The sequence below is a fragment of the Bufo bufo genome, chromosome 2 (assembly GCF_905171765.1).
Source record: "Bufo bufo chromosome 2, aBufBuf1.1, whole genome shotgun sequence".
Taxonomy (NCBI): Eukaryota; Metazoa; Chordata; class Amphibia; order Anura; family Bufonidae; genus Bufo; species Bufo bufo.
The window spans coordinates 794,323,037-794,350,649 of NC_053390.1; the positions used below are offsets into that span (position 1 = coordinate 794,323,037).

Consider the following 27,613-nt stretch of genomic DNA (forward strand, 5'->3'; position numbering starts at 1 on the left):
AGAGAAGGTTGAAAGAAATAATCATGGCGGTCTGGTCTGAATGAGAAGATGAGGAAAGAGACTGACTACATCAGAGGAGACGTCACTGGATGTAAGACGCATGGTGATTTATTCAACTGTATGTTCTGCAGTGCTGAATGTTATGTTTTCCAAATATGTCTTTAACAGTAGGGCTTGAGGGAAGGTTGAGAATTTGACATGGGGGTGGGGTGGGTGTGAACCGTTAAAATTTTTTGCTTAAGGCAGCAAAAAGGCTAGGTGCACCCCTGACCAGGAACGACGATTTTCTGTGGGGATAAGTGATCACACTAGTGATTGCTTGTTTTCACACAGCGAAGGCGATTGCTGCATGCAAATGCAGCCCTCACCTCTGCTGACGGACAGACCATTATGAATGTCTGCTTTGTTCCCGATAATTGCCTGACACATCGGTCCATGTAAAAGAACCTTCAGCCATCAGGGAGCATGCCTGATGGACTTGGCAAAGAATGGTATTGAGCAGCTTATACTGTATTGTAATATACGCAGGCGGCAGAAGCCACAGTGGTACAAAATGTTTCATCTCTCCAAGTACATGCAGTACAATTAAAACACGATCAAAAGGTGCCTATAGCCTTGAAACGTAAATCAATGACATTTTCCTGTCACAGTCAATCAGGGTTTGTGTTTGATTTCTTATATTATTCTCGGTTTCTGATGTTCTGTACTTTTACTCTTACCTTCATCATTTCTTTAGAAAGTTCTCTCATGGTGGCTTGGATCTCTGGAATCTTTACTAGATTTTGCATGGCTTTCATAACTTCAGTACTCTTCTGTAAGGACCCGGAAACTCTGAGTACAGCTGTAAGTATATATTAAAGTAAGACCAAATCAACATGTAAAGAGGGTATGATATAATAAACTAAAATGATGTACATCCAGGATTTGCTCATAAAATATTGTATATAGCGCTATAGTGATATTTGTGGTCATCATTGCATATCAATACTTTAAAAAAAACCTTCTCAGGAAAATAAACCCTTATGGCATCCTCTACACAATTTGTAAGGAAACTTTACTATAATTGTAAAGCACAGTGATAAGCAGACTCTTGCAATCTTGAGGATCTGACTACGACTACAAGGTATCTAAAATACAATGTTGGTCGTCCCTTGTTAAATTATTTATGTGCAAGGTCTGCTCTCTTGAATATAGATGCCCAACGGCATAGGTAGGTTTAGAGTAGGACCTGCCTGACTGAGATCACCTTGGCGCTGGTAGGCGGGCACAGATGTGTTTTGATCAAAATATATTGTCTGAGAGTCTCAGATTTTATCATATCAGAGTGAGGGCTTAGTCCATATATAATGTTTGCATCTATTGTGTTAGTGCATTATTTTCCTTGCTTTTTTCCTTATTAATGTTGCCATGTGCATCCGCATATTCAGTTATCATGTGGTGCAGAATGTTTTGTATCTTTTTCTGTGATTTTTGATCTATTTAGCATGCCCTCAAATACCCAGCCTATGGCCGCTCACACAAGAACCCAACATTCACCCTTGCCATTGTCACCATCTACTCACCCAGCTGGTTCTTCATGCTCATAAGCACAGAGTTCATTTGCGCCTTTGAAGCGTACAACTTATTTACTGCTCGTTTCGACTGGACCACCTCCTTCGCTAATATAATACATGCCTCCCGGTTGCCTTTCTTTGCCGTCTCCTTTATAGATCGTTTGACTTTCTCTTGCTCTCTCTGAATATCTGGAATAGGAACAAGAAGTTATACATCCCTCAGAGTACCAATAAACAAACTAGTACAATTAAAGGAGTATTCTAATCTCAGTCCAATAGATGTGGATGCCACCTATGGGACCTGAGTTCCCAATGCCTCTGTATTAGGCCTCATGCACACGACAGTATTTTTTCACAGTCCGCAAAACGGGGTTCCGTAGGTCCGTGACCGTTTTTTCGTCCGTGGGTCTTCCTTGATTTTTGGAGGATCCACGGACATGAAAAAAAAGTCGTTTTGGTGTCCGCCTGGCCGTGCGGAGCCAAACGGATCCGTCCTGACTTACAATGCAAGTCAATGGGGACGGATCCGTTTGACGTTGACACAATATGGTGCAATTGCAAACGGATCCGTCCCCCATTGACTTTCAATGTAAAGTCAGGAGTTAATATACCATAGGATCTGAGTTTTCTCCAATCCGATGGTATATTTTAACTTGAAGCGTCCCAATCACCATGGGAACGCCTCTATGTTAGAATATACCATCGGATTTGAGTTACATCGTGAAACTCAGAACCGACAGTATATTCTAACACACAGGTGTTCCCATAGTGATGGGGACGCTTCAAGTTAGAACATCCTACGAACTGTGTACATGACTGCCCCCTGCTGCCTGGCAGCACCCGATCTTTTACAGGGGGCTGTGATCCGCACAATTAACCCCTCAGGTGCCGCACCTAAAGGGTTAATTGTGCGTATCATAGCCCCCTGTAAGAGATCAGGTGCTGCCAGGCAGGAGGGGGCAGACCCCCTCCCTCCCCAATATTATATTCATTGGTGGCCAGTGCGGCCTCCCCTCTCCCCCCCCCCCCCCCAGTTAAAATCACGTTTCGAATCCCCCATCATTGGTGGCCAGTGCGGCCTCACATCTCCCCCCCCCCCCCCCTGTTAAAATCACGTTCCGAATCCCCCATCACTGGTGGCCAGTGCGGCCTTACATCTCCCCCCCTCCCCTGTTAAAATCACGTTCCGAATCCCCCATCATAGGTGGCCAGTGCGGCCTAACATCTCCCACCCCCCCCTAGTTAAAATCACGTTCCGAATCCCCCATCATTGGTGGCCAGTGCGGCCTCACATCTCCCCCCCCCCCTAATTAAAATGACGTTCCCCCATCATTGGTGGCAGTGGAGAGTTCCGATCGGAGTCCCAGTTTAATCGCTGGGGCTCCGATCTGTAACCATGGCAACCAGGACGCTACTGCAGTCCTGGTTGCCATGGTTACTTAGCAATTTTTAGAAGCATTATACTTACCTGCGAGCTGCCGGGCGCTCCTCCTACTGGTAAGTGAAAGGTCTGTGCGGCGCATTGCTTATACAGCACAGACCTGTCACTTACCAGTAGGAGGAGCGCCCGGCCGGTCACAGACTTCGCAGCTCGCAGGTAAGTATAATGCTTCTAAGAATTGCTAAGTAACCATGGCAACCAGGACTGCAGTAGCGTCCTGGTTGCCATGGTTACCGATCGGAGCCCCAGCGATTAAACTGAGACTCCGATCGGAAATCTCTACTGCCACCAATGATATGGGAACGTGATTTTAACAAGGGGGGGAAGGGGAAGGGGGGAGATGTGAGGCCACACTGGCCACCAATGATGGGGGATTCGGAACGTGATTTTAACTGGGGAGGGGGGGGGGGTGAGGGGAGGCCGCACTGGCCACCAATGAATATAATATTGGGGAGGGAGGGGGTCTGCCCCCTCCTGCCTGGCAGCACCTGATCTCTTACAGGGGGCTATGATACGCACAATTAACCCTTTAGGTGCGGCACCTGAGGGGTTAATTGTGCGGATCACAGCCCCCTGTAAAAGATCGGGTGCTGCCAGGCAGCAGGGGGCAGTCATGTACACAGTTCTCAGTATATTCTAACTTGAAGCGTCCCCATCACTATGGGAACGCCTCTGTGTTAGAATATACTGTCGGATATGAGTTTTCACGAAGTGAAAACTCAAGTCATATCTGAAAAAGCTTTTATGCAGATGGATGTGCGATCCGTCTGTGTAAAAGTTGCCAACAGCCACGGATCACGAACGCGGATGACAATCTTGTGTGGATCCGTGTTTTTTCACGGACCCATTGACTTGAATGGGTCCGTGAACCGTTGTCCGTCAAAAAAATAGGACAGGTCATATTTTTTTGACGGACAGGAAACACGGATCACGGCCGCGGATGAACAACGGTGCATTTTCTGAGTTTTCAACGGACCCATTGAAAGTCAATGGGTCCGCAGAAAAACACGGAAAACGGAACAACGGCCACGGATGCACACAACGGTCGTGTGCATGAGGCCATAATGGTGTCACAATGACTCCACAAGCCTCTGTACATGGACCATGTATTGGTCACTATGAGACAACAGGAGGTGGGCGGTTTAAGTTATACTGAAAACCCATGCAACACAGATCTGTAATGCACAAACCCAAAAACGCAACTTTTTATGCAGGCCCATGACATACCTATTCTGATTTCAATTCTTCTACCCCTTCTACAATATTCCTCAAAACCGGACCCCTTTTTTTTTTACAGTATCCCCCACACTCCTTTTACATAATTGTGTAACCTCATATCTCTGCATACACAGATACTGGCTGGTGACAGGTTTATGCAGCTTTACGTGTACTTCTTTTCGTATTTTTGGAAAATATAGTTGGACCATTGTACAGAATAAGCATTATTTACCTTTTGTTAAAAAATAAAATAAAATAAAGTGGAAAAACAGTCCCAAAGAGGTTGTACGATGCTGTTCAGTCTGACTGCAGAACTGATCTAGGTCTGCTAAGACCCAGCAGCTTGTGCAGATATCTGGCTCGCTAATACAGTTTATGCGACAAACAATTAAAAAATATAGCTTGTACATGCTGATCCACCAGGATCCACCATCTTAGCCAATAAAAAATAAAAAAAGAAGAAGAGGGTGATATTTTCTTAAAGGGGTTATCCGGGTCAATAAAAATATAAGGATGACACAGTGTGAGATAGGCTGTCAGAATTACTCAGTAGTCTCAACAATTTTTATATATTAAACTGAGTGTACATTTATGAGAACTAATAATACAAGCGTTGGATGGTGCTTGTAGGCAGCTGATAGGTCAGGCCCGAGGTTCCTGCGGCTGGTGGTCGCTCTTTTCAGGGTGCTCCGACTACAGCCAGTTAGCCAATTCCCCCATTCTAGACTAGTGTATGAGGGACAGAATTAATTAGGCTGAGCTGAGAAATGAGCAAGGAGCACACTACGCAATACTACTACCCCCACCGTGAACCACCAACACCTGAATAGGGCAATAGACCATCCAAATCCCATCTCCTTCTAAAGGTAACACGCACAGAGTGCGTTTAGAAGCAATTTTACTATTTTTGTCTCATCCATTTTAATGGGAATAATAAAAGTTACGTATGATTAGTTCTCATAAAGGTACACTCAGTTTAATATATAAAAATAAAAATGTAAGAACTCACTATAATAGCTTCTAATATGACAGACTAAAGCTACCTGAGCACCTTGAAACATGTTTTGATCAAGCTGTACTTTTCTCATTTCTGCCATGCAGCCAGCATTTTCTGCTTCAGTACTTCCTGGTTGTGGGAGTGTCAGAAGTGATGAAACAGCTCTTCTCTGTATCCTCCCACTGCTCCTCCCGGCAGTGCTGCTCCACGCCCACCACTCTTCTCTGTATCCTCCCACTGCTCCTCCCGGCAGTGCTGCTCCGCGCCCACCACTCTTCTCTGTATCCTCCCACTGCTCCTCCCGGCAGTGCTGCTCCACGCCCACCACTCTTCTCTGTATCCTCCCACTGCTCCTCCCGGCAGTGCTGCTCCGCGCCCACCACTCTTCTCTGTATCCTCCCACTGCTCCTCCCGGCAGTGCTGCTCCACACCCACCACTCTTCTCTGTATCCTCCCACTGCTCCTCCTGGCAGTGCTGCTCCACACCCACCACTCTTCTCTGTATCCTCCCACTGCTCCTCCCGGCAGTGCTGCTCCGCGCCCACCACTCTTCTCTGTATCCTCCCACTGCCCCTCCCGGCAGTGCTGCTCCACACCCACCACTCTTCTCTGTATCCTCCCACTGCCCCTCCCGGCAGTGCTGCTCCACACCCACCACTCTTCTCTGTATCCTCCCACTGCTCCTCCCGGCAGTGCTGCTCCGCGCCCACCACTCTTCTCTGTATCCTCCCACTGCCCCTCCCGGCAGTGCTGCTCCACGCCCACCACTCTTCTCTGTATCCTCCCACTGCCCCTCCCGGCAGTGCTGCTCCACGCCCACCACTCTTCTCTGTATCCTCCCACTGCCCCTCCCGGCAGTGCTGCTCCACGCCCACCACTCTTCTCTGTATCCTCCCACTGCTCCTCCCGGCAATGCTGCTCCGCGCCCACCACTCTTCTCTGTATCCTCCCACTGCTCCTCCCGGCAATGCTGCTCCGCGCCCACCACTCTTCTCTGTATCCTCCCACTGCTCCTCCCGGCAGTGCTGCTCCACACCCACCACTCTTCTCTGTATCCTCCCACTGCCCCTCCTGGCAGTGCTGCTCCACGCCCACCACTCTTCTCTGTATCCTCCCACTGCTCCTCCCGGCAGTGCTGCTCCACACCCACCACTCTTCTCTGTATCCTCCCACTGCCCCTCCCGGCAGTGCTGCTCCACGCCCACCACTCTTCTCTGTATCCTCCCACTGCCCCTCCCGGCAGTGCTGCTCCACGCCCACCACTCTTCTCTGTATCCTCCCACTGCCCCTCCTGGCAGTGCTGCTCCACGCCCACCACTCTTCTCTGTATCCTCCCACTGCTCCTCCCGGCAGTGCTGCTCCACGCCCACCACTCTTCTCTGTATCCTCCCACTGCTCCTCCCGGCAGTGCTGCTCCACGCCCACCACTCTTCTCTGTATCCTCCCACTGCTCCTCCCGGCAGTGCTGCTCCGCGCCCACCACTCTTCTCTGTATCCTCCCACTGCTCCTCCCGGCAGTGCTGCTCCGCGCCCACCACTCTTCTCTGTATCCTCCCACTGCTCCTCCTGGCAGTGCTGCTCCGCGCCCACCACTCCTCTTTCTCTTGTTCCTCCCTGCCTACTACTCCAGATCAGCCTAATAGCTATACCCATTACATAATCATTCAGAGCCCAGTACTCCAGGGAGCATACTCCGTTTGTTTCCATGTACTAGACAGTACACTTCCTTCTTGCCAGTACTCTAGCTGTGCTTTTCACCTCCTCCAGAGCTATATATTCCAATAACAGACATGGTAATCATGATTATGTTCACATATATTTACCTGTTTCACTAGTAAGGCTTTTGATCCCCAGCAATGCATTCTGATATAGTTATAAAGTAAAATATATATGCACGTATAATATACAGACTGTATATGAGCTGCACAGTTCTCTTTGCACAGTTTTTTATGCTACAAATGGTTGGATACACACTCAACTCTGCTATCCCTCAGTGAATCACAGTAATCAAAGTGATCTAATGCACATTAGACTATGCTATCATATTGTATCTCCCAAAAGTCAGATCCCCACTTGTCTCAGGTAGAACAGTGTTTTCCCTGGCTATATGTCTGATACACACTTAGCGCTAGGCAACCAGACTGAAACAGCATGCGCTTACTTTACCATAAGGGCTCATTAAGGGTACTTTCACACTAGCGGCAGGACGGATCCGACAGGCTATTCACCCTTTCGGATCTGTCCTGTCGCTATTTCGCCGTGCTGCCGCTCCGTCCCCTTTGACTATAATAGGGACGGGGGCGGAGCTCCGGCACAGCACGGCAGTGCGCGGTGAGAGGCCGCCGGACTAAAAAGTCGGACATGCAGTACTTTTAGTCTGGCGGCCTCTCGTCATGCACTGCCGTGCTGCGCCGGAGCTCCGCCCCAGTCCCCATTATAGTCAATGGGGACGGAGCAGCAGTCTGGCGGCACGGCAAAATAGCGGCAGGATGGATACGACAGGGTGAACTGCCTGTTGGATCCGTCCTGCTGCTAGTGTGAAAGTAGCCTTACACGACCATATGGTCACCTTGTTAATGTTGCAGACCGCAAATAGTGGTCCTCAAAACATGGGCAGCAGTGTGAACTTCATATCTAGGTATGGACCCATTGATTTTTATTGGGTCCATCATGCACAAAATATTGCAAAAGATAGGACATGGTATAAAATAGTATAGTGTCTACCTCACCTGATGGAGAGGATAATGATCTGCGCCATCTGTCCAATCGATGAAGACTGTACCTACTGCTTATATATGTGTCTATACCTGATCTAAATTTATTTAGGTACGGCCTAGTGCATCAACCAGGCCAATAACCTACCATACCCTTATCTCCGGTGGTGTCGATATTTGTTGTTTTTGCCCTTTTTGAGCGAATATTTATTATTCTATATTTTTAGTTGCACTCTTTGGGGGAAAATCTTATGTTCTATGTTTTATTTAATAAATTGTACTTATTGCCTCTGCATAGGGCGCCTGTCTAAACAATAACATTTCTCAAAAGATAGGACATGTTATATTTTTTGCAGTGCAGAGATACAGACCCAAAAGTGCACAGAAGTGCTTCCGGGTGTTTCTATGGGCCTGCCAAACAAAAAGCCATGGTGCTCCAGATAGCAGTGCATTCTGTTCATAGCGCGGTACATTGTATAACGGTTATATATGGTATCGCAGCCCCATTTACTTCTGTGTGGGTGAGCTGCCCCTAGGTCATGGCCCAGGCTAAGCTACAATCACACTGCTGAGCAGCGGTGGTCTCAGGTGTTGGACCCTCTCCGATCAGATAGTGATGACTTAGAGGGCGGTCACATCACCGTTTCTTTTTCCAATCTTCTGATCCGTCAGAAGAACAGAAAAGAGGGTAGCCTATAAACGGATCCTGTTGCATCCGTTATGCACATTAGCATCCGTTTTAGCCATTTGTGTCTGAGATACGTTTTTTCGGACAGAACAGAAGTCCTGCATATATCCTGCATATTGTTCTGTCTGGAAAAAAAACCTGATCTTAGACAGAAATGGCTAAAACGAATGCAAAAGGACCCATTTTTTACAGGGTCCTTTTTTCCACTTCTTCTGACAGACCAGAAAAACGGAAAATGAAACGGTGATGTGAACTGCCCCCCCCTTAGGCCTCATACACATGGGCGCTGGCTGTCCGTGCCCATATGACGGGCTGCAAATGGCGGGTCCGCATATGCAGGGATGCTGATTCAGGGCTCATGCACACGGTTGTAGTTGGCTGGTGCCCATATTGCAGCCTGCAATATAGAGGCACCGGATGTTTTTGCACCGCATTACAGATGCAGACCCATTCTCTTGTTCTATTTTCACATGTTCTATTTTTTTTTGCAGTGTGGACGGATCACAGACCCATTCAGATTGAATGGGTATGCGTCAGTCAGCACCAGCCATACGGACGGTGCCCGTGCATTGGGGACCGCTATCCCCAATGCAGAGTGGGCAGCACACTTGTGTGCATGAGCCCTCACTTGAATAGCTCTGCATACCGCAGTATACGGAGCGGTGTAAAGTGAAGGCACATAGCAGAAGACCATGGAAACACTATAAAGTGCTTAGATGGCATTTCGATCCATCCATTCGCAACGCAAAGGAGTACCACATGCACTGCCTTTTTGCAGTGCGGATGGATCGTGAAATCATACTAGTCAAATAGGTCTGTATCCGCAAGAACAGCCTGAGGCCATATATGGGCACCAGCTGTGTGCGCTCCGTGTTATGGATGTGGACCCATTGACTGGAATAGGTCAGCAATCCTCAAGATATGTAGCGGAGTCATGGATCGGAAGCACTATCGAGCACTGGTAGTAAAACGCTGTATGGGCGCATCGTAGGACTCAGAATGAAAGGAGCTCCATATGGTTTTTGGAGGGCAGCTTTTGCTGGGATGGTTTTTGAATGCCATGTCACATTTTAAGAGACCCTGAGATACCCCTAGAAAGTAAACCACCAAAAAGTGACTCCTTTTTGGAAACTACACCCCTCAAGGCATTCATTGTGTGGGTAGTGTATTGACCTAACAAGTGTTTCATAGAATATAGAAACACATGACTGTAAAAATGAATAATTAATTTTTTTTCCAATAAAATGTTATTTTAACCCCAAATTTTTCATTTTCACAAGGGGTCAAAGGAGAAAAAGCACCCCAAAATTTGTTACCCATTTTCTCCTGAATACGGCAACACCCCATAGGTGGTGGTAAACTGATGTGGAGGCACATGGCAGGACTCAGAAAGGAAGGAGCGCCATATGGCTTTTGCAGCGCAGATTTTGATGGATTGGTTTACGGGTGCCATTGGTTTTTATTTTTTGAATGGTTATCTTATGTGGGGGGGTTCATTTTTTGCAGGATGAGGTAACGTTTTCATTGGTATCATTTTGGGGTACATATGACTTTTTGATCACTATATTATGCATTTTGTATGGCGAGGTGACAAAAAATGCCTTTCATTTATTTATTTTTAAAGCATTCACCTGAGGGGGCATAACATGTGATATTTTTATAGAACAGGTTGTTACGGAAACGTCGATACCCAATATGTCTATCATTTTTAGGAGGAGAGATAGGCAAAAATTTTAATTTTGTTTTTCCCTTTTTTTTTTTATGGCGTGCACTGTGCGGATAACTAACGTGATAATTTTATAGATGAGGTTGTTACGGACGAGGCAATACCAAACATGTGTATTTTAGGTTTTTAAACCAATTATAAATGTGTGGATATAGGAAAAAGCTTTGATTTTTATAATTTTTTTTTACAATATTTTGACCTAGACCCACTTGGTTTTTGAAGATCCAGTTGGTCTGATGCCTCAACAATACACTGCAGTACACTGCCTTAGATCAGGCTTAGATATACCATGGCAAGCAATCCCTGTGAAGGCATCCAGGTGCCATGGTAACCATCGGGACGCTGCCACAGTAGTGCAGCGGCCCAATGGGGGAGGGAGCTCCTGCCCTCTGTACATGGCTTAGATATACCATGGCAAGCTGGATACCTGTGAAGGGGGTTCTGCACCGGCAAACTTGAGAGGGCGGAGGGAGGAAGGAGGGGGGAGGGGTCATTGTGTCAGTGGTTAGCCCCTTTCATATAGCGGAAGGACCACGTTATGGAAGGGGTTATGCACCCGGCCATCCTGAACACGATTGGGCAGTGGGGACAAGGGGGTTGGGCGCCAGGTTTACATTAAGCGCCACTGGCTTGGGGAGAGCAGGGGGCAGTACATGAACGTGTGGTCATTCCTTGACTGACATGTTCATGGTAGGTGGTACTGAAGCTCCAGGATCACGTGCACAATGAACAGCACGTGTTCTTGGAGCAAAGAGGAAGCAGAGGCAGGGCACCACGTGACCAGGTTGCATAGCTCAGCCCCGGTAGGACATTTTTAATAAATGTGATTTTAAAACTTGCAGGGTGTGCCATTGTGGCAAGCCCCTTTAAAGGGGTTGTCCAGATTTAGAAAAACACCTTTTTTTTTCTCTCCAAAAACATAAGCTGTGAACACTGAGCTATGCTGCTTCTGTACAGGCCCAGTCCACTGGAAAAGGGCTTTAAAAGATAATGTAATGTCAGTGTAGGTTGTAAAGTTCTCTCTGGAGGTCTCTAGATAGGTCTCTACTACTGATGACCTATCCTCAGGATATATAATCAATATCAGATCAGTGGGGGTCTGACACCTGGCACTCCCGCCGTTCAGCTGCTTAAAGAGGAGGCAGCACTGCTGCTGCAGTGTACTTACAACTATGGCGCCCCTATTCCCTTCTACGGGACGGCTTTGTCCTATCCACTTGAACACACCTAGCCGTCCCATAGAAGTGAATGGGAACGCCATCATTTTCTCTAAACCAGCGCTTCATGCTGAAGAGCGAATGTCACTTGTGCAGGTTATGACTGTGTATATACAGTCAGGTCCATAAATATTGGGACATCTACACTATTCTAAGATTTTTGGCTTTATAAACCGCCACAATGGATTTGAAATGAAACAAACAAGATGTGCTTTACCTGCAGACTGTCAGCTTTAATTTGAGGGTATTTACATCCGAATCAGGTGAACGGTGCAGGAATTACAACAGTTTGCATATGTGCCTCCCACTTGTTAAGGGACCAAAAGTAATGGGACAGAATAATAATCATAAATCAAACTTTCACTTTTTAATACTTGGTTGCAAATCCTTTGCAGTCAATTACAGCCTGAAGTCTGGAACGCATAGACATCACCAGACGCTGGGTTTCATCACGGGTGATGCTCTGCCAGGCCTCTACTGCAACTGTCTTCAGTTCCTGCTTGTTCTTGGGGCATTTTCCCTTCAGTTTTGTCTTCAGCAAGTGAAATGCTCCATCGGATTCAGGTCAGGTGAGTGACTTGGCCATTGCATAACATTCTACTTCTTTCCCTTAAAAAACTCTTTGGTTGCTTTTGCAGTATGCTTTGGGGCATTGTCCATCTGCACTGTGAAGCGCCGTCCAATGAGTTCTGAAGCATTTTGCTGAATATGAGCAGATAATATTTCCCGAAACACTTCGGAATTCATCCTGATGCTTTTGTCAGCAGTCACATCATCAATAAATACAAGAGAACCAGTTACATTGGCAGCCATACATGCCCACGCCATGACACTACCACCACCATGCTTCACTGATGAGGTGGTATGCTTAGGATCATGAGCAGTTCCTTTCCTTCTCCATACTCTTCTCTTCCCATCACTCCGGTACAAGTTGATCTTGGTCTCATCTGTCCATAGGATGTTGTTCCAGAACTGTGAAGGCTTTTTTAGATGTTGTTTGGCAAACTCTAATCTGGCCTTCCTGTTTTTGAGGCTCACCAATGGTTTCCATCTTGTGGGGAACCCTCTGTATTCACTCTGGTGAAGTCTTCTCTTGATTGTTGACTTTGACACACCTACACCTACCTCCTGGAGAGTGTTCTTGATCTGGCCAACTGTTGTGAAGGGTGTTTTCTTCAGCAGGGAAAGAATTCTTCGGTCATCCACCACAGTTGCTTTCCGTGGGCTTCCCAGTCTTTGGTGTTGCTGAGCTCACCGGTGCGTTCCTTCTTTTTAATAATGTTCCAAACAGTTGTTTTGGCCAGGCCTAATGTTTTTGCTATCTCTCTGATGGGTTTGTTGTGTTTTTTCAGCCTAATGATGGCTTGCTTCACTGATAGTGACAGCTCTTTGGATCTCATCTTGACAGTTGACAGCAACAGATTCCAGATGCAAATAGCAGACTGGAAATGACCTCTGGACCTTTTATCTGCTCATTGTAATTGGGATAATGAGGGAATAACACACACCTAGCCATGGAACAGCTGAGAAGCCAATTGTCCCATTACTTTTGGTTCCTTAACAAGTGGAAGGCACATATGCAAACTGCTGTAATTCCTGCACCGTTCACCTGATTTGGATGTAAATACCTCAAATTACAGCTGACAGTCTGCAGGTAAAGCACATCTTGTTCGTTTCATTTCAAATCCATTGTGGTGGTGTATAGAGCCAGAAAAAATTCAATTGTGTTGATGTCCCAATATTTATGGACCTGGCTGTATATATATTTTTAAGTGAATATTATATATACACAGCAGTTATGTAATAGAGACACAAGGATCAGTATATTCTTATCATATTTACTTAGGAAATTGATCTCCTAATAGCTGCATATTCAGCATTGCCTTTGAGGATGGCCTTATACCCACGCCTTGGTTCAGAGAAACCAGTTCCAAACAGCTGAGAAAATATTCTATATATAGAGGCCACAGCCCTGCACACGGCAACACCCTGACGTATACGGGAGGGTGTAAAACACAAGCAGTTTACAAGGAGTAGACATGGAAGAACTGCTACAGTACAATACATGGGGATGCGATTCCGAATATAGCGGGGGGGGGGACGACGACACCCAAAAATATGACCATTCGGTAGGCACCGCTACAGTTCCGGGTAGTTTGCACCTGCGCAGTCACTGCTCTGAAGCCAAAGCCTTTGCCCTTGCTCGGCTAACTGGAGCAGAAAGGAAGTTGTCGGGGGGTGGGCTAAATGTTCAGCCATGTCAATCTTGCGGCCGGTGGGCACTTCTTCATCTGCAGGGACAACCCCTCACAGGTGAAGAAGTCCTGCTAATGAGTCAAATCGATTCGTTACTCTCCATAAGGGCTCTTTCACATCTGTGTTTAGCTCTCCGTTCTTCTGAGCTGCCACAAAAACGGAAAATTAAAAAACTAATCTGTCCTATTCTGAGCATCGAAAAACATTGAAAACGGATATTTTAAGGGTACTTTCACACTAGCGTTTTTTCTTTTCCGGCATAGAGTTCTGTCCTAGGGGCTCAATACCGGAAAAGAACTGATCAGTTTTATCCTAATGCATTCTAAATGGAGAGAAATCCATTCAGGATGTTTTCAGTTCAGTCTTTTTGACTTTTCAGGACGCGATATTATCGACGTCAAAAATTCCAGAACACTTGCTGGAATGCCGAAACATTTTTTCCCATTGACATGCATTAATGCTGGATCCGGCCCCAAGTGTTTTTACCGGCAAAACGGATCGGACATTGCGGTCTGCGCATGCTCAGACCGCAAAGAATGTGAAAAAAATAAATAAATGCCGGGTTCGTTTTTCCAGATGACACCGGAGAGACGGATCCGGCATTTCAATGCATTTGTCATACGGATCAGGATCCTGATCTGTCTGACAAATGCCATCGGTTTGCTCACGTTTTGACAGATCCGGCAGGCAGTTCTGGCGATGGAACTGCCTGCCGGAATCCTCTGCCGCAAGTGTGAAAGTACCCTTAGGCCTAGTTCACATGAACATGTGTGATCCGTGGCCGTATTGCGGCCCGCAATACACGGCCACAGTTCCGTGTGCATTCCGCATCACGGATGCGGACCCCCATTCACTTCAATGGGTCCGCAAATCCGGAATTGCGGAACGGCGGTATTGCGGTACTTCCGTTCCGCAAAAAGATAAAACATGTCCTATCTTTTTGCGGAACGGGCGGATCGCGGACCCATTAAAGTGAATGGGTCCGCGATCCAATGCGGCTGACCTACGGCCGGCGATCGTGCATTGCGGCCCGCAGCACGGGCACGGGTCACACATGTTCGTGTGAACTAGGCCTTAATGGGAGAAAAAAATCCTGCATGCAGGAACGAAATTGAAAAATGTCGCTTTTTTAAGGCCATTTCCTGTTTCAGCAGAATACAGTATGTCTGTATATAGAGTACTGTGCAAAAGCTTTAGGCAGGTTTGGGGACGGACGGACCTGTAAAGTAAGAATGCTTTTAAAAATAGAACTGTTAATAAGTTTATTTTTATCAACTAACAAAAATAAAAGAGAAATCTAAATCCACTTGTTATTTTGTGCGACCACTCTTTGCCTTCAAAACAGCATCAGTTCTGGGTACATTTGCCCAAAGTCATGGATTTTGTACCTGATTTTATAGTCAGGTGTATGATCAACCAATTATACCAAGCAGGTGATTATGATCTTAACTGTCATATGTAGGTTGAAAGTCAGTAACTGAAACAGATGAGGAACAGCCAAACAATGCTACAAAGGCGAGGTTGTGGAAGACAGGTCCATATCACTGGCCATACACTATGGCAAAACATGACACAAGAAGTTATCCTGCATTTCGAAGCAGACTGGGGTCTCAAGATGTGCAGTTCAAGCCCTTTTGAAGAAGCACAAAGAAATGGGGAATATTGAGGCAGACCGTAGATGCAGTGGTTGGCCAAGGAAACTCGCAGCAGAAAAAGACACATCATGGTTACGTCACTTTGATATCAGATGTCCGGCAGTGCCATCAGCTCAGAACTGGAAGAAACCAGTGGCAAACAGGTACATTCATCTACTGTTTGGAGAAGTCTGGCCAGAAGTGGTGCAGGATGCAGGTTCCTTGCAAGTTTAGGGCGGCATTTCAGAAAATGGAATTTGGGATTTGTTCCAGAATAATTGTATTCCTAAGGCCTCCTGCACACGACCGTATGGCTTTTTCAGTTTCTGTTCCGTTTTTCCGTATGGCATATACAGTAATTACATAGCTAAAATTGGGCTGGGCATAACATTTTCAATAGATGGTTCCACAAAAAACGGAACGTAAATGGAAGACATACGGGTGCATTTCTGTATGTGTTCCGTTTTTTTGCGGACCCATTGACTTGAATGGAGCCACGGAACGTGATTTGCGGGCAATATAACGGCCAGTAAACGGGGGGGGGGGGGAATGGTCATGTGCAGGAGGCCTAATGCTGAGAAATACAGACAGATCCAGCATACAATTCCATCAGACAGGCGTGTGTCTCCAAATTTATTCTGCAGCAGAACGACGACCCCCAAAAAAACATGGAGTCCTGAAAGTGATGATATGGACCCCACAGAACCCTGATCTCAACATCATCAAGTCTGTCTGGGATTACATGAAAAGACAGAAGGATTTGAGCAAGCCTACATCCACAGAAGATCCGTGGTTAGTTCTCCAAGATGTTTGAAACAACCTCCCTGCCGAGTTCCTTCAAAAGCTGTGTGCAAGTCTACCTAGAAGATCTGGTGCTGTTTTGAAGGCAAAGCACTAATCTCTGGCAATGTTAAAGGGAACCTATTACTAGGATTTTGTGTATAGAGCTGAGGACATGGGTTGCTAGATGGCCGATTCGATACATATGCAAATTAACCTGAGATGAGTCCTGTCCCCGACATGGTGAGAGTGGGGAGGGATGCAGGATTGGTGGCTCTGCCGCATTTATCTTCTATGCTAGTTTTCTGGAGTAGAACACTGAAATCTATGCCAGCCAGGGGCACGGACTGCCGGATGCTGCGCCTAATTTATGACCAGTTGTACCCCTCATCATAAGTCGGGCGCAGCATCTGGCAGTGCACATGGTGATCATTGCCCAGCGTACCCTCTCTAACTAGCATCTGTTGGGGGTTATACCGGCACGTACCTGACGTCCATGGCCAGCTTGAGCTACCACAACAGAATGTAAGTTTATCCAACCAACAGTGTGACAATAAAACATTGTAATAACGCATCAAAAATATTCAGCAGAAAATTAAACCAACCTCTTATTTGTCTCTCAATCATTCGCATCTCCTTCCGGATTTTAAGTGACCATTCATTCACCTAATGAAGGAGGACAAGATGTTAATAGAGATTATATTGACTATGGTAACTTAAAGGGGTTGTCTCATCTCAGACAATGGGGGCATATCGCTAGGATATGCCCCCATTGTCTTATAGGTGCGGGTCCCGCCGCTGGAACCCGCACCTATATCAAGAACTGAGCCCCGAAAGTGGTGGAGACCGCAGCCGCCCTCCATTTATTTCCTATGGGGCTGCCGCAAATAGCCGAGCACTCGCTCGGCTATTTCCGTCAGGCCCATAGAAGTGAATGGGAGCGGTGGCCGGTCATGCACTTCTATTGGGAGAGCTCTTGGTGGTGGCTGGACCGGAGTCCTCTAGCCACTACTTTGCGGGGCTCCATTCCGATACAGGTGCGGGTCCCAGTGGTCCCCTGGGGCAGTCAATAGATTTCAGAGGTCTAGCGCTAGCAGCAGAGTTCACTATGAATGTCTGTGAAAATAACTGATTACGGAGGCAATTACAAGCAGGAATAGTAGGACATTATTATGGATAGTTCACACCCTATAATGATCTCCTGTAGTACTTTCGAATAACAGGTACTAGCGCCAGCTAGTTTTAATTGAGCACTTATTCACAATAGATTACTATTAGATGGAGTAATAAAAGTTATATTTTATTCATTTTTTTCGCACCTAAGACTGGACACAAGGTTCACCTTTCAACAAGACAAACACCATAAGCATACAGCCAAGACAACACAGGAGATGCTGAGGGACAACTCCGTGGTCCAGCAAGAGCCTCAACTTAAACCCAATCAAACCTCTCTAGAGAAACCTGAACATGGATGTCCACATCCAACCTGCCAGAGCTTAGGAGGGTCTGCAGAGAAGAATAGCAGAAAATCCCCAAAATCCAGGTGTGCAGACCTTGCGGCATCATCCCCAAGAAGACTGGAGGCCGTAACCACGGCCAAAGGGGCTTCAACTAAGTCCTGAGTAAAGCGTGTGAATACTTATGTCCATGCAAGATTATAGTTTTTCCTGTTACATATAAAAGGCCTTGTTTGAGAATTCTCCATGTTGTGTCAGTTGGACATCTTGTACTTCTACCTTAAAGTTCAGCAAATAGTTAAAGAGAAGAAATATCTTGGTTATTAGTGAATATTTCTTTAGTATAAGGGTGAAGTATAAGGTAATTATAAGAGGTCTTCAAATGGGATTAGATATGAGGCGTTAGTGGAGATAAAGGGTTGTAAAACATGTGGTGGAGTCTTAGCGACAGATTCATAATTCGATAGTTTTTCTAGATGCTTGATTATCGAGTACTTGTCAGCTTCAATATATCTTATGACCAAAAACTGTTTTTAGTGAAGATGAGATCAGAGGAAAATGGATCACGCTTGCTAGGCTCGCTCGCTCGCTTACGCAGTGACAGGCCTATCATTGACATCAAGCAGTCTGATGATTACTGCATAGTCATGGTTTTAGACACTCGATATAAAAAAAATGGGGGAATGTTTTCCTCCTGCCAAAAGGGAGGTCAAATTACGTTATTAACAGGAAACACTGTGTACGCAGCTTGCTGACGATTTTGGCGAGCAGAGACCCGTCATCGGCGTGTCTAAAAGAAAGGCCACTGTCCACCGCCCGCCATCTTCACTGCTACAAGCCACAGCAGACAGTTGTCTCCTCAACACGGAACAGTATTTTTCACGTACCACACCAGGCTGAGGCAAATCAGCAAACTGAAGCCTACCGCCCCAAAATCCAGGTTCGGTCCTAGCTACACTCTACCCTGTCTTCGGCGCACGCCCTGTTCCCCGACCCCATTGACTTCTGGGCAGGCAGACTAGAACAGTGGCTCAGTATGCACTCTCTGTTGTTCTTTCTTGCCCAGCCTCCAGTGTCAGCTTTGCGAGGGTTTTTATAGAGGCAGGGGGAGTGGTGACACCCAAACGGACAAAGTTGTTCACCAGTGTTCAAAACATCACTTTTGTCATAATGAACCAGGTAAAGACTGGAGAGGATTTTCACACTCCTCCGGCTGAGACTGATGAATAGATTTGGCCTTGCCGGTGGTGCCTCACTTGCCACTGTTGCTGTCTGACTGCCTGCAATCATGTTCTGTATGGCTGCTTCTGCCATCGTGCCACTGCCGCTGTCCGCCTGCCAACATGTATCATATGGCTGCAGCCACAGCTGCTAATTCCCTACTGCCACCACTAATAAGACTACGCATCCGCCACTACTACTGCTACCACCCATAAACAGCCGATCTACAGCCTTGTATGTTCCATGCTGTGCTGCTACATGCCGCTTTTACCTTACCCTTTCCACAATGTACTCCTGCTGCTCTCAATTAAAAAAGGGAGAATTTTTGCAGGCTGGTTCAGAATGAGGCACTTTTTCTTCTTACAATTAAAATGTGTGTCTGTATAAATACGGGCAAACATTTTCCCCTGTTAATCCATAATTTTTGGAGGCTTGATCAAAACAAGCCACTCTTTTATATGGGCAGGCATTCTGCCTCGTGAAGGCACCTGGTCCCCCAACAAACCACAATTTTTTCCCTATAACACTGTGTGCGTTTAAACACCATTTGGCCTCGATAAGGAACAATTTTTGGAAGCTTTGGAATATGAAAAAGCATCATATATGCAACTGCACGGTATGTTTTTAAACATGGTGTTTGTTAACGCCGTCAACCATGCGTACCCGTAGCTGTGTACGTCAGTGTCACTCAAGCTTAGGGAAGGGGGAGAAAAAAGCAAAAATTCATTTTAAAAAAATGAACAAAAGCAGACCAGAGGGTGTTATATACCGATTTTCAGGGCAATTGGTTCGAGTAGAATCGATTTAGGTCTGAAGCGAGCTTTTTGAAAAGTTTAGCGAACCTGAAATGAACCAAACCTCAGAAGATTCGCTCATATCTACACTCACACTGCGCTGGCCTTATGTTGCTGCCATCTACAAAAAAACAGACAACAAAGCATGAATGTAGATATTGGTAAAATACGAGTGCAATAAAAGCAAAGGAATCTGGCAGCCAGGGCTCAATACATTACTAAAATACTCACATTCTATAGAAATATTAGATTAGCATACGGAATATACAGTTTACAGGGAACAAGAAGAACTACTGAATGTTTGGCTAAAACAACCTTATAACAGTATATTAATCAGCCTAGCTGGCCGATAACACAGAACCACAGCTCTTGTACACCAGGATGGCAGTGCCACTAATAACAGAGAATAGAAAACAATAGTCTTCCCATGGGCTGCAGTACCAACTTATCCTAAAGGGCATCTGCCAGCAGTTTTGTGCCTACGAACCTGGCTGACCTGTTACATGTGCACTTGGCAGCTAAAGGCCTCCGTGTTAGTCCCATGTTCTTATGTGCCCGCATTGCTGAGAAAAATTAGGTTTTAATATATGCAAATGAGCCTCTAGGAGCAACGGGGGAATTGCCGTTGCACCTGGAGGCTCAACTATTTCTACAACTGCATGTCTGCACTTTGATTGACTAGGGCAGGTGTGATGACGTTTTCACTGCCTGGCCCTGTCAAAGTGCAGAGGGCGTGGCAGTCGCAGAGAGAGCAAAGCCTCTAGGTGCAATGGCGACGCCCCCGTTGCTCCTAGAGGCTCATTTGCATATAATTGAAACATCACTTTTCTCAGCAATGCGGGCACATATGAACATGGGACCAACACAGATGCCTTCAGCTGCCGAGTGCACATGTAACAGGTCAGCCAGTGTCATAGGTAGAAAACTGCTGACAGACGGCCCACACACATCCATGCCATGCTACCGCTACCATTAGTACACCTACTTCTCTAATACAGAAAAAATCCAGGCAGCCTAGCTTAACTATTAAGGGTACTTTCACACTTGCGGCAGAGGATTTCGTCAGGAAGTTCCGTCGCCGGAACTGCCTGCCGGATCCGTCAAAATGCATGCAAACTGATGGCATTTGTCAGACGGATCAGAATCCTGATCCGTATGAAAAATGCATTGAAATGCCGGATCCGTCTCTCCGGTGTCATCTGGAAAAATGGATCGTTCATTTTTTTTAAAAAAATTTCCGGTCTGAGCATGCGCAGACCGCAATGCCGGATCCGTTTTGCTGGAACACTTGGAGCCTGATCCAGCATTAATGCATTTCAAGGGAAAAAATTCTGGCAAGTGTTCTGGAATTTTGTACGGAGATAATACCGTAGCATGCTGCGGTATTATCTTCCTCCTGAAAAGTCAAAAAGACTGAACTGAAGACATCCTGATGCATCCTGAACGGATTACTCTCCATTCAGAATGCATTAGGATAAGGCTTATTGCACACGACAGTATATTTTCACGGTCCGCAAAACGGGGTCCCGTTTTTCCGTGATCCGTGACCGTTTTTCGTCCGTGGGTCTTCCTTGATTTTTGGAGGATCCACGGACATGAAAAAAAAGTCGTTTTGGTGTCCGCCTGGCCGTGCGGAGCCAAACTATTACAATGCAAGTCAATGGGGACGGATCCGTTTGACGTTGACACAATATGGTGCCATTTCAAACGGATCCGTCCCTATTGACTTTCAATGTAAAGTCTGGAGTCCCTTTTATACCATCGGATCTGAGTTTTCTCCAATCCGATGGTATTTTTTAACTTGAAGCGTCCCCATCACCATGGGAACGCCTCTATGTTAGAATATACTGTCGGATATGAGTTAGATCGTGAAACCTCATTTCCGACAGTATATTCTAACACAGAGGCGTTCCCATGGTGATGGGGACGCTTCTAGTTAGAATATACTGAGAACTGTGTACATGACTGCCCCCCTACTGCCTAGCAGCATCCGATCTCTTACAGGGGGCCGTGATCAGCACAATTAACCCCTCAGGTGCCGCACCTGAAGGGGTTAATTGTACTATCATATCCCCCTGTAAGAGATCAGGGCTGCCAGGCAGCAGACCCCCCCCCCCCCCTCCCCAGTTTGAATATCATTGGTGGCCAGTGCGGCCCCCCCCCCCTTCCTCCCTCTATTGTAATAATTCGTTGGTGGCACAGTGTGCGCCCCCCCCCCCCTTCCTCCCTCTATTGTAATAATTTGTTGGTGGCACAGTGTGCGCCCCCCCCCCCCTTCCTCCCTCTATTGTAATAAAATGTTGGTGGCACAGTGTGCGCGCCCCATCGGCCCCCTCTCCCTCTATAGCATTTACAACATTGGTGGCCAGTGTGCGGCCTCCCATCTCCCCCCCCCCCCCCCCCTGATCATTGGTGGCAGCGGGTTACTAGCAATAGTACAATAGTAAAAGATTCATACTTACCTGGGAGCTGCGATGTCTGTGTCCGGCCGGGAGCTCCTCCTACTGGTAAGTGACAGTTTATTTAGCAATGCGCCGCACAGACCTGTCACTTACCAGTAGGTGGAGCTCCCGGCCGGACACGAACATCGCAGCAGCCACCAGCAGGTAAGTATGAATCTTCTACTATTGTACTATTGCTAAGTAACCATGGCAACCAGGACTGTAGTAGCATCCTGGTTGCCATGGTTACCGATCGGAGCCCCAGCGATTAAACTGGGACTTCGATCGGAACTCCGCTGCCACCAATGATGGGGGGGGGAAGATGGGAGGCCGCACACTGGCCACCAATGTTGTTAATGCTATAGAGGGAGGGGGGGGGGGCCGATGGGGGGCGCACACTGTGCCACCAACGAATTATTACAATAGAGGGAGGGAGGGGGGGGGCGCACACTGTGCCACCAACGATTTATTACAATAGAGGGAGGAAGGGGGGGGCGCACACTGTGCCACCAACGAATAATTACAATAGAGGGGGGGGGCCGCACTGGCCACCAATGATATTCAAACTGGGGAGGGGGGGAGGGTCTGCCCCCTGCTGCCTGGCAGCCCTGATCTCTTACAGGGGGATAGGATAGTACAATTAACCCCTTCAGCACCTGAAGGGGTTAATTGTGCTGATCACGGCCCCCTGTAAGAGATCGGGTGCTGCCAGGCAGCAGGGGGCAGTCTTGTACACAGTTTGTAGTGTATTCTAACTAGAAGCGTCCCCATCACCATGGGGACGCCTCTGTGTTAGAATATACTGTCGGTTCTGAGTTTTCACGAAGTGAAAACTCAGCTATGAAAAAGCTTTTATGCAGACGGATCTTCGGATCCGTCTGAATAAAAAGTAACCTACGGCCACGGATCACGGACACGGATGCCAATCTTGTGTGCATCCGTGTTCTTTCACGGACCCATTGACTTGAATGGGTCCGTGAACCGTTGGCCGTGAAAAAAATAGGACAGGTCATATTTTTTTCACGGCCAGGAAACACGGATCTCGGATGCGGCTGCAAAACGGTGCATTTTCCATTTTTTCCACGGACCCATTGAAAGTCAATGGGTCCGCGAAAAAAAACAGAAAACGGCACAACGGCCACGGATGCACACAACGGTCGTGTGAAAGAGGCCTAAAACTGATCAGTTCTTTTCTGGTATTGGGCCCCTAGGACGGAACTCAGCGCCGGAAAAGAATAATGCTAGTGTGAAAGTACCCTAAAAAATCACTATTTACTGAAAAATCCATTAAAAAATAAATTAATATGACACAGAGTCCAAAGTCATATAGCTCGGGCTCTGTGTCATGTTTATTTATTGAAAAATCCATTACAAATTAATTATGATTTTTAATAGTTCAGCATGGGTGCCAGAATTTTTGCCTCATTAGAGAAGTACTAAACCTGCTGCCAAAATAGCGTTTTCTGGACACCAAGTACAGACATGAAACCGATCAGACCTAAAGTCAACGGGAGCCTCAAATGAGGGCCCAAATGTCAACCAAAATTTTGCAATCACAGGTGCCTACAACCGACAACTCCTATATGGGAACACCCAAACACCTGCATACAGAAATAACCACCAAAACATATCTTTTTTTCAAATATTAAGACCAAAGTATAAAATACATATATGAATTGGCAAAGAAGGGGGGCAAAAGTAATTGTACATAATAAAGTGATAGGTAAAAGGCATATCACCAAGTGGTCACCTTCCTGAACAAGAAAGCTATCAGAATCACAAGGTTGAAGTACAGACCCGACTGATGGCACCTGGTTTTGGAGATGATTATATATATATATATATATATATATATATATATATATATATATATATATATATATATACACTGTACAGTTATAGACAGGTGATATATATATATATACTGTACAGTTATAGACAGGTGATATACACTGTGCAGTTATAGACAGGTGATATATATATATATATATATATATATATATATATATACTGTACAGTTATAGACAGGTGATATATATATAGTTAGACAGGTGATATCTATACTGTACAGTTATAGACAGGTGATATATATATATATATATACACACTGTACAGTTATAGACAGGTGATATATATATATATATATATACACACACTGTACAGTTATAGACAGGTGATATATATATATATATATACACACTGTACAGTTATAGACAGGTGATATACACTGTGCAGTTATAGACAGGTGATATATATATATATATATATATATATATACACACACACACATTGTACAGTTATAGACAGGTGATATATATATAGTTAGACAGGTGATATCTATACTGTACAGTTATAGACAGGTGATATATATATATATATACACACTGTACAGTTATAGACAGGTGATATATATATATATATACACACTGTACAGTTATAGACAGGTGATATACACTGTGCAGTTATAGACAGGTGATATATATATATACACACACACTGTACAGTTATAGACAGGTGATATATATATATACACACACACACTGTACAGTTATAGACAGGTGATATACACTGTGCAGTTATAGACAGGTGATATATACTGTACAGTTATAGACAGGTGATATATATATACTGTACAGTTATAGACAGGTGATATATATATATATACACACTGTACAGTTATAGACAGGTGATATATATACACTGTGCAGTTATAGACAGGTGATATATACTGTACAGTTATAGACAGGTGATATATACTGTACAGTTATAGACAGGTGATATATATATACTGTGCAGTTATAGACAGGTGATATATACTGTACAGTTATAGACAGGTGATATATATATACTGTACAGTTATAGACAGGTTATATATATACTGTACAGTTATAGACAGGTGATATACACTGTGCAGTTATAGACAGGTGATATATACTGTACAGTTATAGACAGGTGATATATACTGTACAGTTATAGACAGGTGATATATACTGTACAGTTATAGACAGGTGATATATATATACTGTACAGTTATAGACAGGTTATATATATACTGTACAGTTATAGACAGGTGATATACACTGTGCAGTTATAGACAGGTGATATACACTGTGCAGTTATAGACAGGTGATATCTATACTGTACAGTTATAGACAGGTGATATATATATATATACTGTACAGTTATAGACAGGTTATATATATACTGTACAGTTATAGACAGGTGATATACACTGTGCAGTTATAGACAGGTGATATACACTGTGCAGTTATAGACAGGTGATATATACTGTACAGTTATAGACAGGTGATATATATATACTGTGCAGTTATAGACAGGTGATATATACTGTACAGTTATAGACAGGTGATATATATATACTGTACAGTTATAGACAGGTTATATATATACTGTACAGTTATAGACAGGTTATATATATACTGTACAGTTATAGACAGGTTATATATATACTGTACAGTTATAGACAGGTGATATACACTGTGCAGTTATAGACAGGTGATATATACTGTACAGTTATAGACAGGTGATATATACTGTACAGTTATAGACAGGTGATATATATATACTGTACAGTTATAGACAGGTTATATATATACTGTACAGTTATAGACAGGTGATATACACTGTGCAGTTATAGACAGGTGATATACACTGTGCAGTTATAGACAGGTGATATCTATACTGTACAGTTATAGACAGGTGATATATATATATATACTGTACAGTTATAGACAGGTTATATATATACTGTACAGTTATAGACAGGTGATATACACTGTGCAGTTATAGACAGGTGATATACACTGTGCAGTTATAGACAGGTGATATACACTGTGCAGTTATAGACAGGTGATATACACTGTGCAGTTATAGACAGGTGATATACACTGTGCAGTTATAGACAGGAGATCTATATACTGTACAGTTATAGACAGGAGATCTATATACTGTACAGTTATAGACAGGTGATATATATATATATATATATATATATACTGTACAGTTATAGACAGGTGATATACACTGTGCAGTTATAGACAGGTGATATATATATACTGTACAGTTATAGACAGGTTATATATATACTGTACAGTTATAGACAGGTGATATATATATACTGTACAGTTATAGACAGGTTATATATATACTGTACAGTTATAGACAGGTGATATACACTGTGCAGTTATAGACAGGTGATATACACTGTGCAGTTATAGACAGGTGATATATATATACTGTACAGTTATAGACAGGTTATATATATACTGTACAGTTATAGACAGGTGATATATATATACTGTACAGTTATAGACAGGTTATATATATACTGTACAGTTATAGACAGGTGATATACACTGTGCAGTTATAGACAGGTGATATACACTGTGCAGTTATAGACAGGTGATATATATATACTGTACAGTTATAGACAGGTGATATATACTGTACAGTTAGACAGGAGATCTATATACTGTACAGTTATAGACAGGAGATCTATATACTGTACAGTTATAGACAGGAGATCTATATACTGTACAGTTATAGACAGGAGATCTATATACTGTACAGTTATAGACAGGAGATCTATATACTGTACAGTTATAGACAGGTTATATATATACTGTACAGTTATAGACAGGAGGAGTGATCTATATACTGTACAGTAAGCTGTATGTATATGACTATCACGCACTGACACGCACTATGATTACTACAACACCACCGGCCGCCACTCACCAAATCTTTCGGCGGCCTGTCCTGCGTTTTCCCGAAAAGTCCCATTTCTATGTACCGGACCACTACCAAACAGAGCCAGAGAGACTTTACACAGCGCTTCCGGTTTCAATAACTTCCGTCTTCCGCCCAATACTTCATGTCTTTCGTTAAACTTCCGCCCTTAGTTTGACGTTTCGTGTGACGTCACCGCTATTTCTTAGGGGACGTCCGTGCGTCGTTTACGTGAGGCGCTGTAGTTGTGCTCGGTGTTTCTGGACTAGAAGACATTTCTGCAATGAAGTAGACGTTAAAGTTTCAGACATTTGTCACGCTGTTTAGTAACCATTACTTATCCCATAGTGCCTTTTGTATTATTTTACGGTGGGTTCACACTTCACACTAGCGTTAGGGATTCCGTTATGGCTTTCCACATGGTTATATTGGAAAATAACGGAATGCCCAGACAGAATGCAAAACGGAAGCCTTTAAAAGGCATTCCATTTGCTTTCCGTCCTAATAGAAGTCCATGGAAAGGCATAACGGATCCGTCTGGGTCCTGTCAACAGGACTTTGTTTTCCGTCTTGCATAACGGGACCCCGACGGATACGTTTTGATTCCCATAGACTTTTATTGGGACGGAGAGCAAACGGAATGCCTTTTAAAGGCTTCCGTTTTGCATTCCGTGATAATACAAGTCTATGGGCAGAAGAATGGATCCGTCCTTCCGTATTATGATTT

The 27,613-nt window shown here is 44.9% G+C and overlaps 1 protein-coding gene across 1 annotated transcript in view; it reads right to left on the minus strand.

Moving 5' to 3' along the window:
• The window catches only part of CHMP3 (charged multivesicular body protein 3), a 38,904-nt gene extending 11,882 nt beyond the window's left edge, over nucleotides 1-27,022 (minus strand). Inside the window, exons 1-4 of the mRNA XM_040419275.1 lie at nucleotides 26,896-27,022; nucleotides 16,830-16,890; nucleotides 1,563-1,742; nucleotides 720-841 (exon numbers count right to left, since the gene is read on the minus strand). Of these exons, the coding sequence (XP_040275209.1) occupies nucleotides 720-841; nucleotides 1,563-1,742; nucleotides 16,830-16,890; nucleotides 26,896-26,940 (408 nt within the window). The 5' untranslated portion in view covers nucleotides 26,941-27,022. The remainder of the gene's footprint in view (nucleotides 1-719; nucleotides 842-1,562; nucleotides 1,743-16,829; nucleotides 16,891-26,895) is intronic.
• Nucleotides 27,023-27,613: the final 591 nt, after the last annotated feature.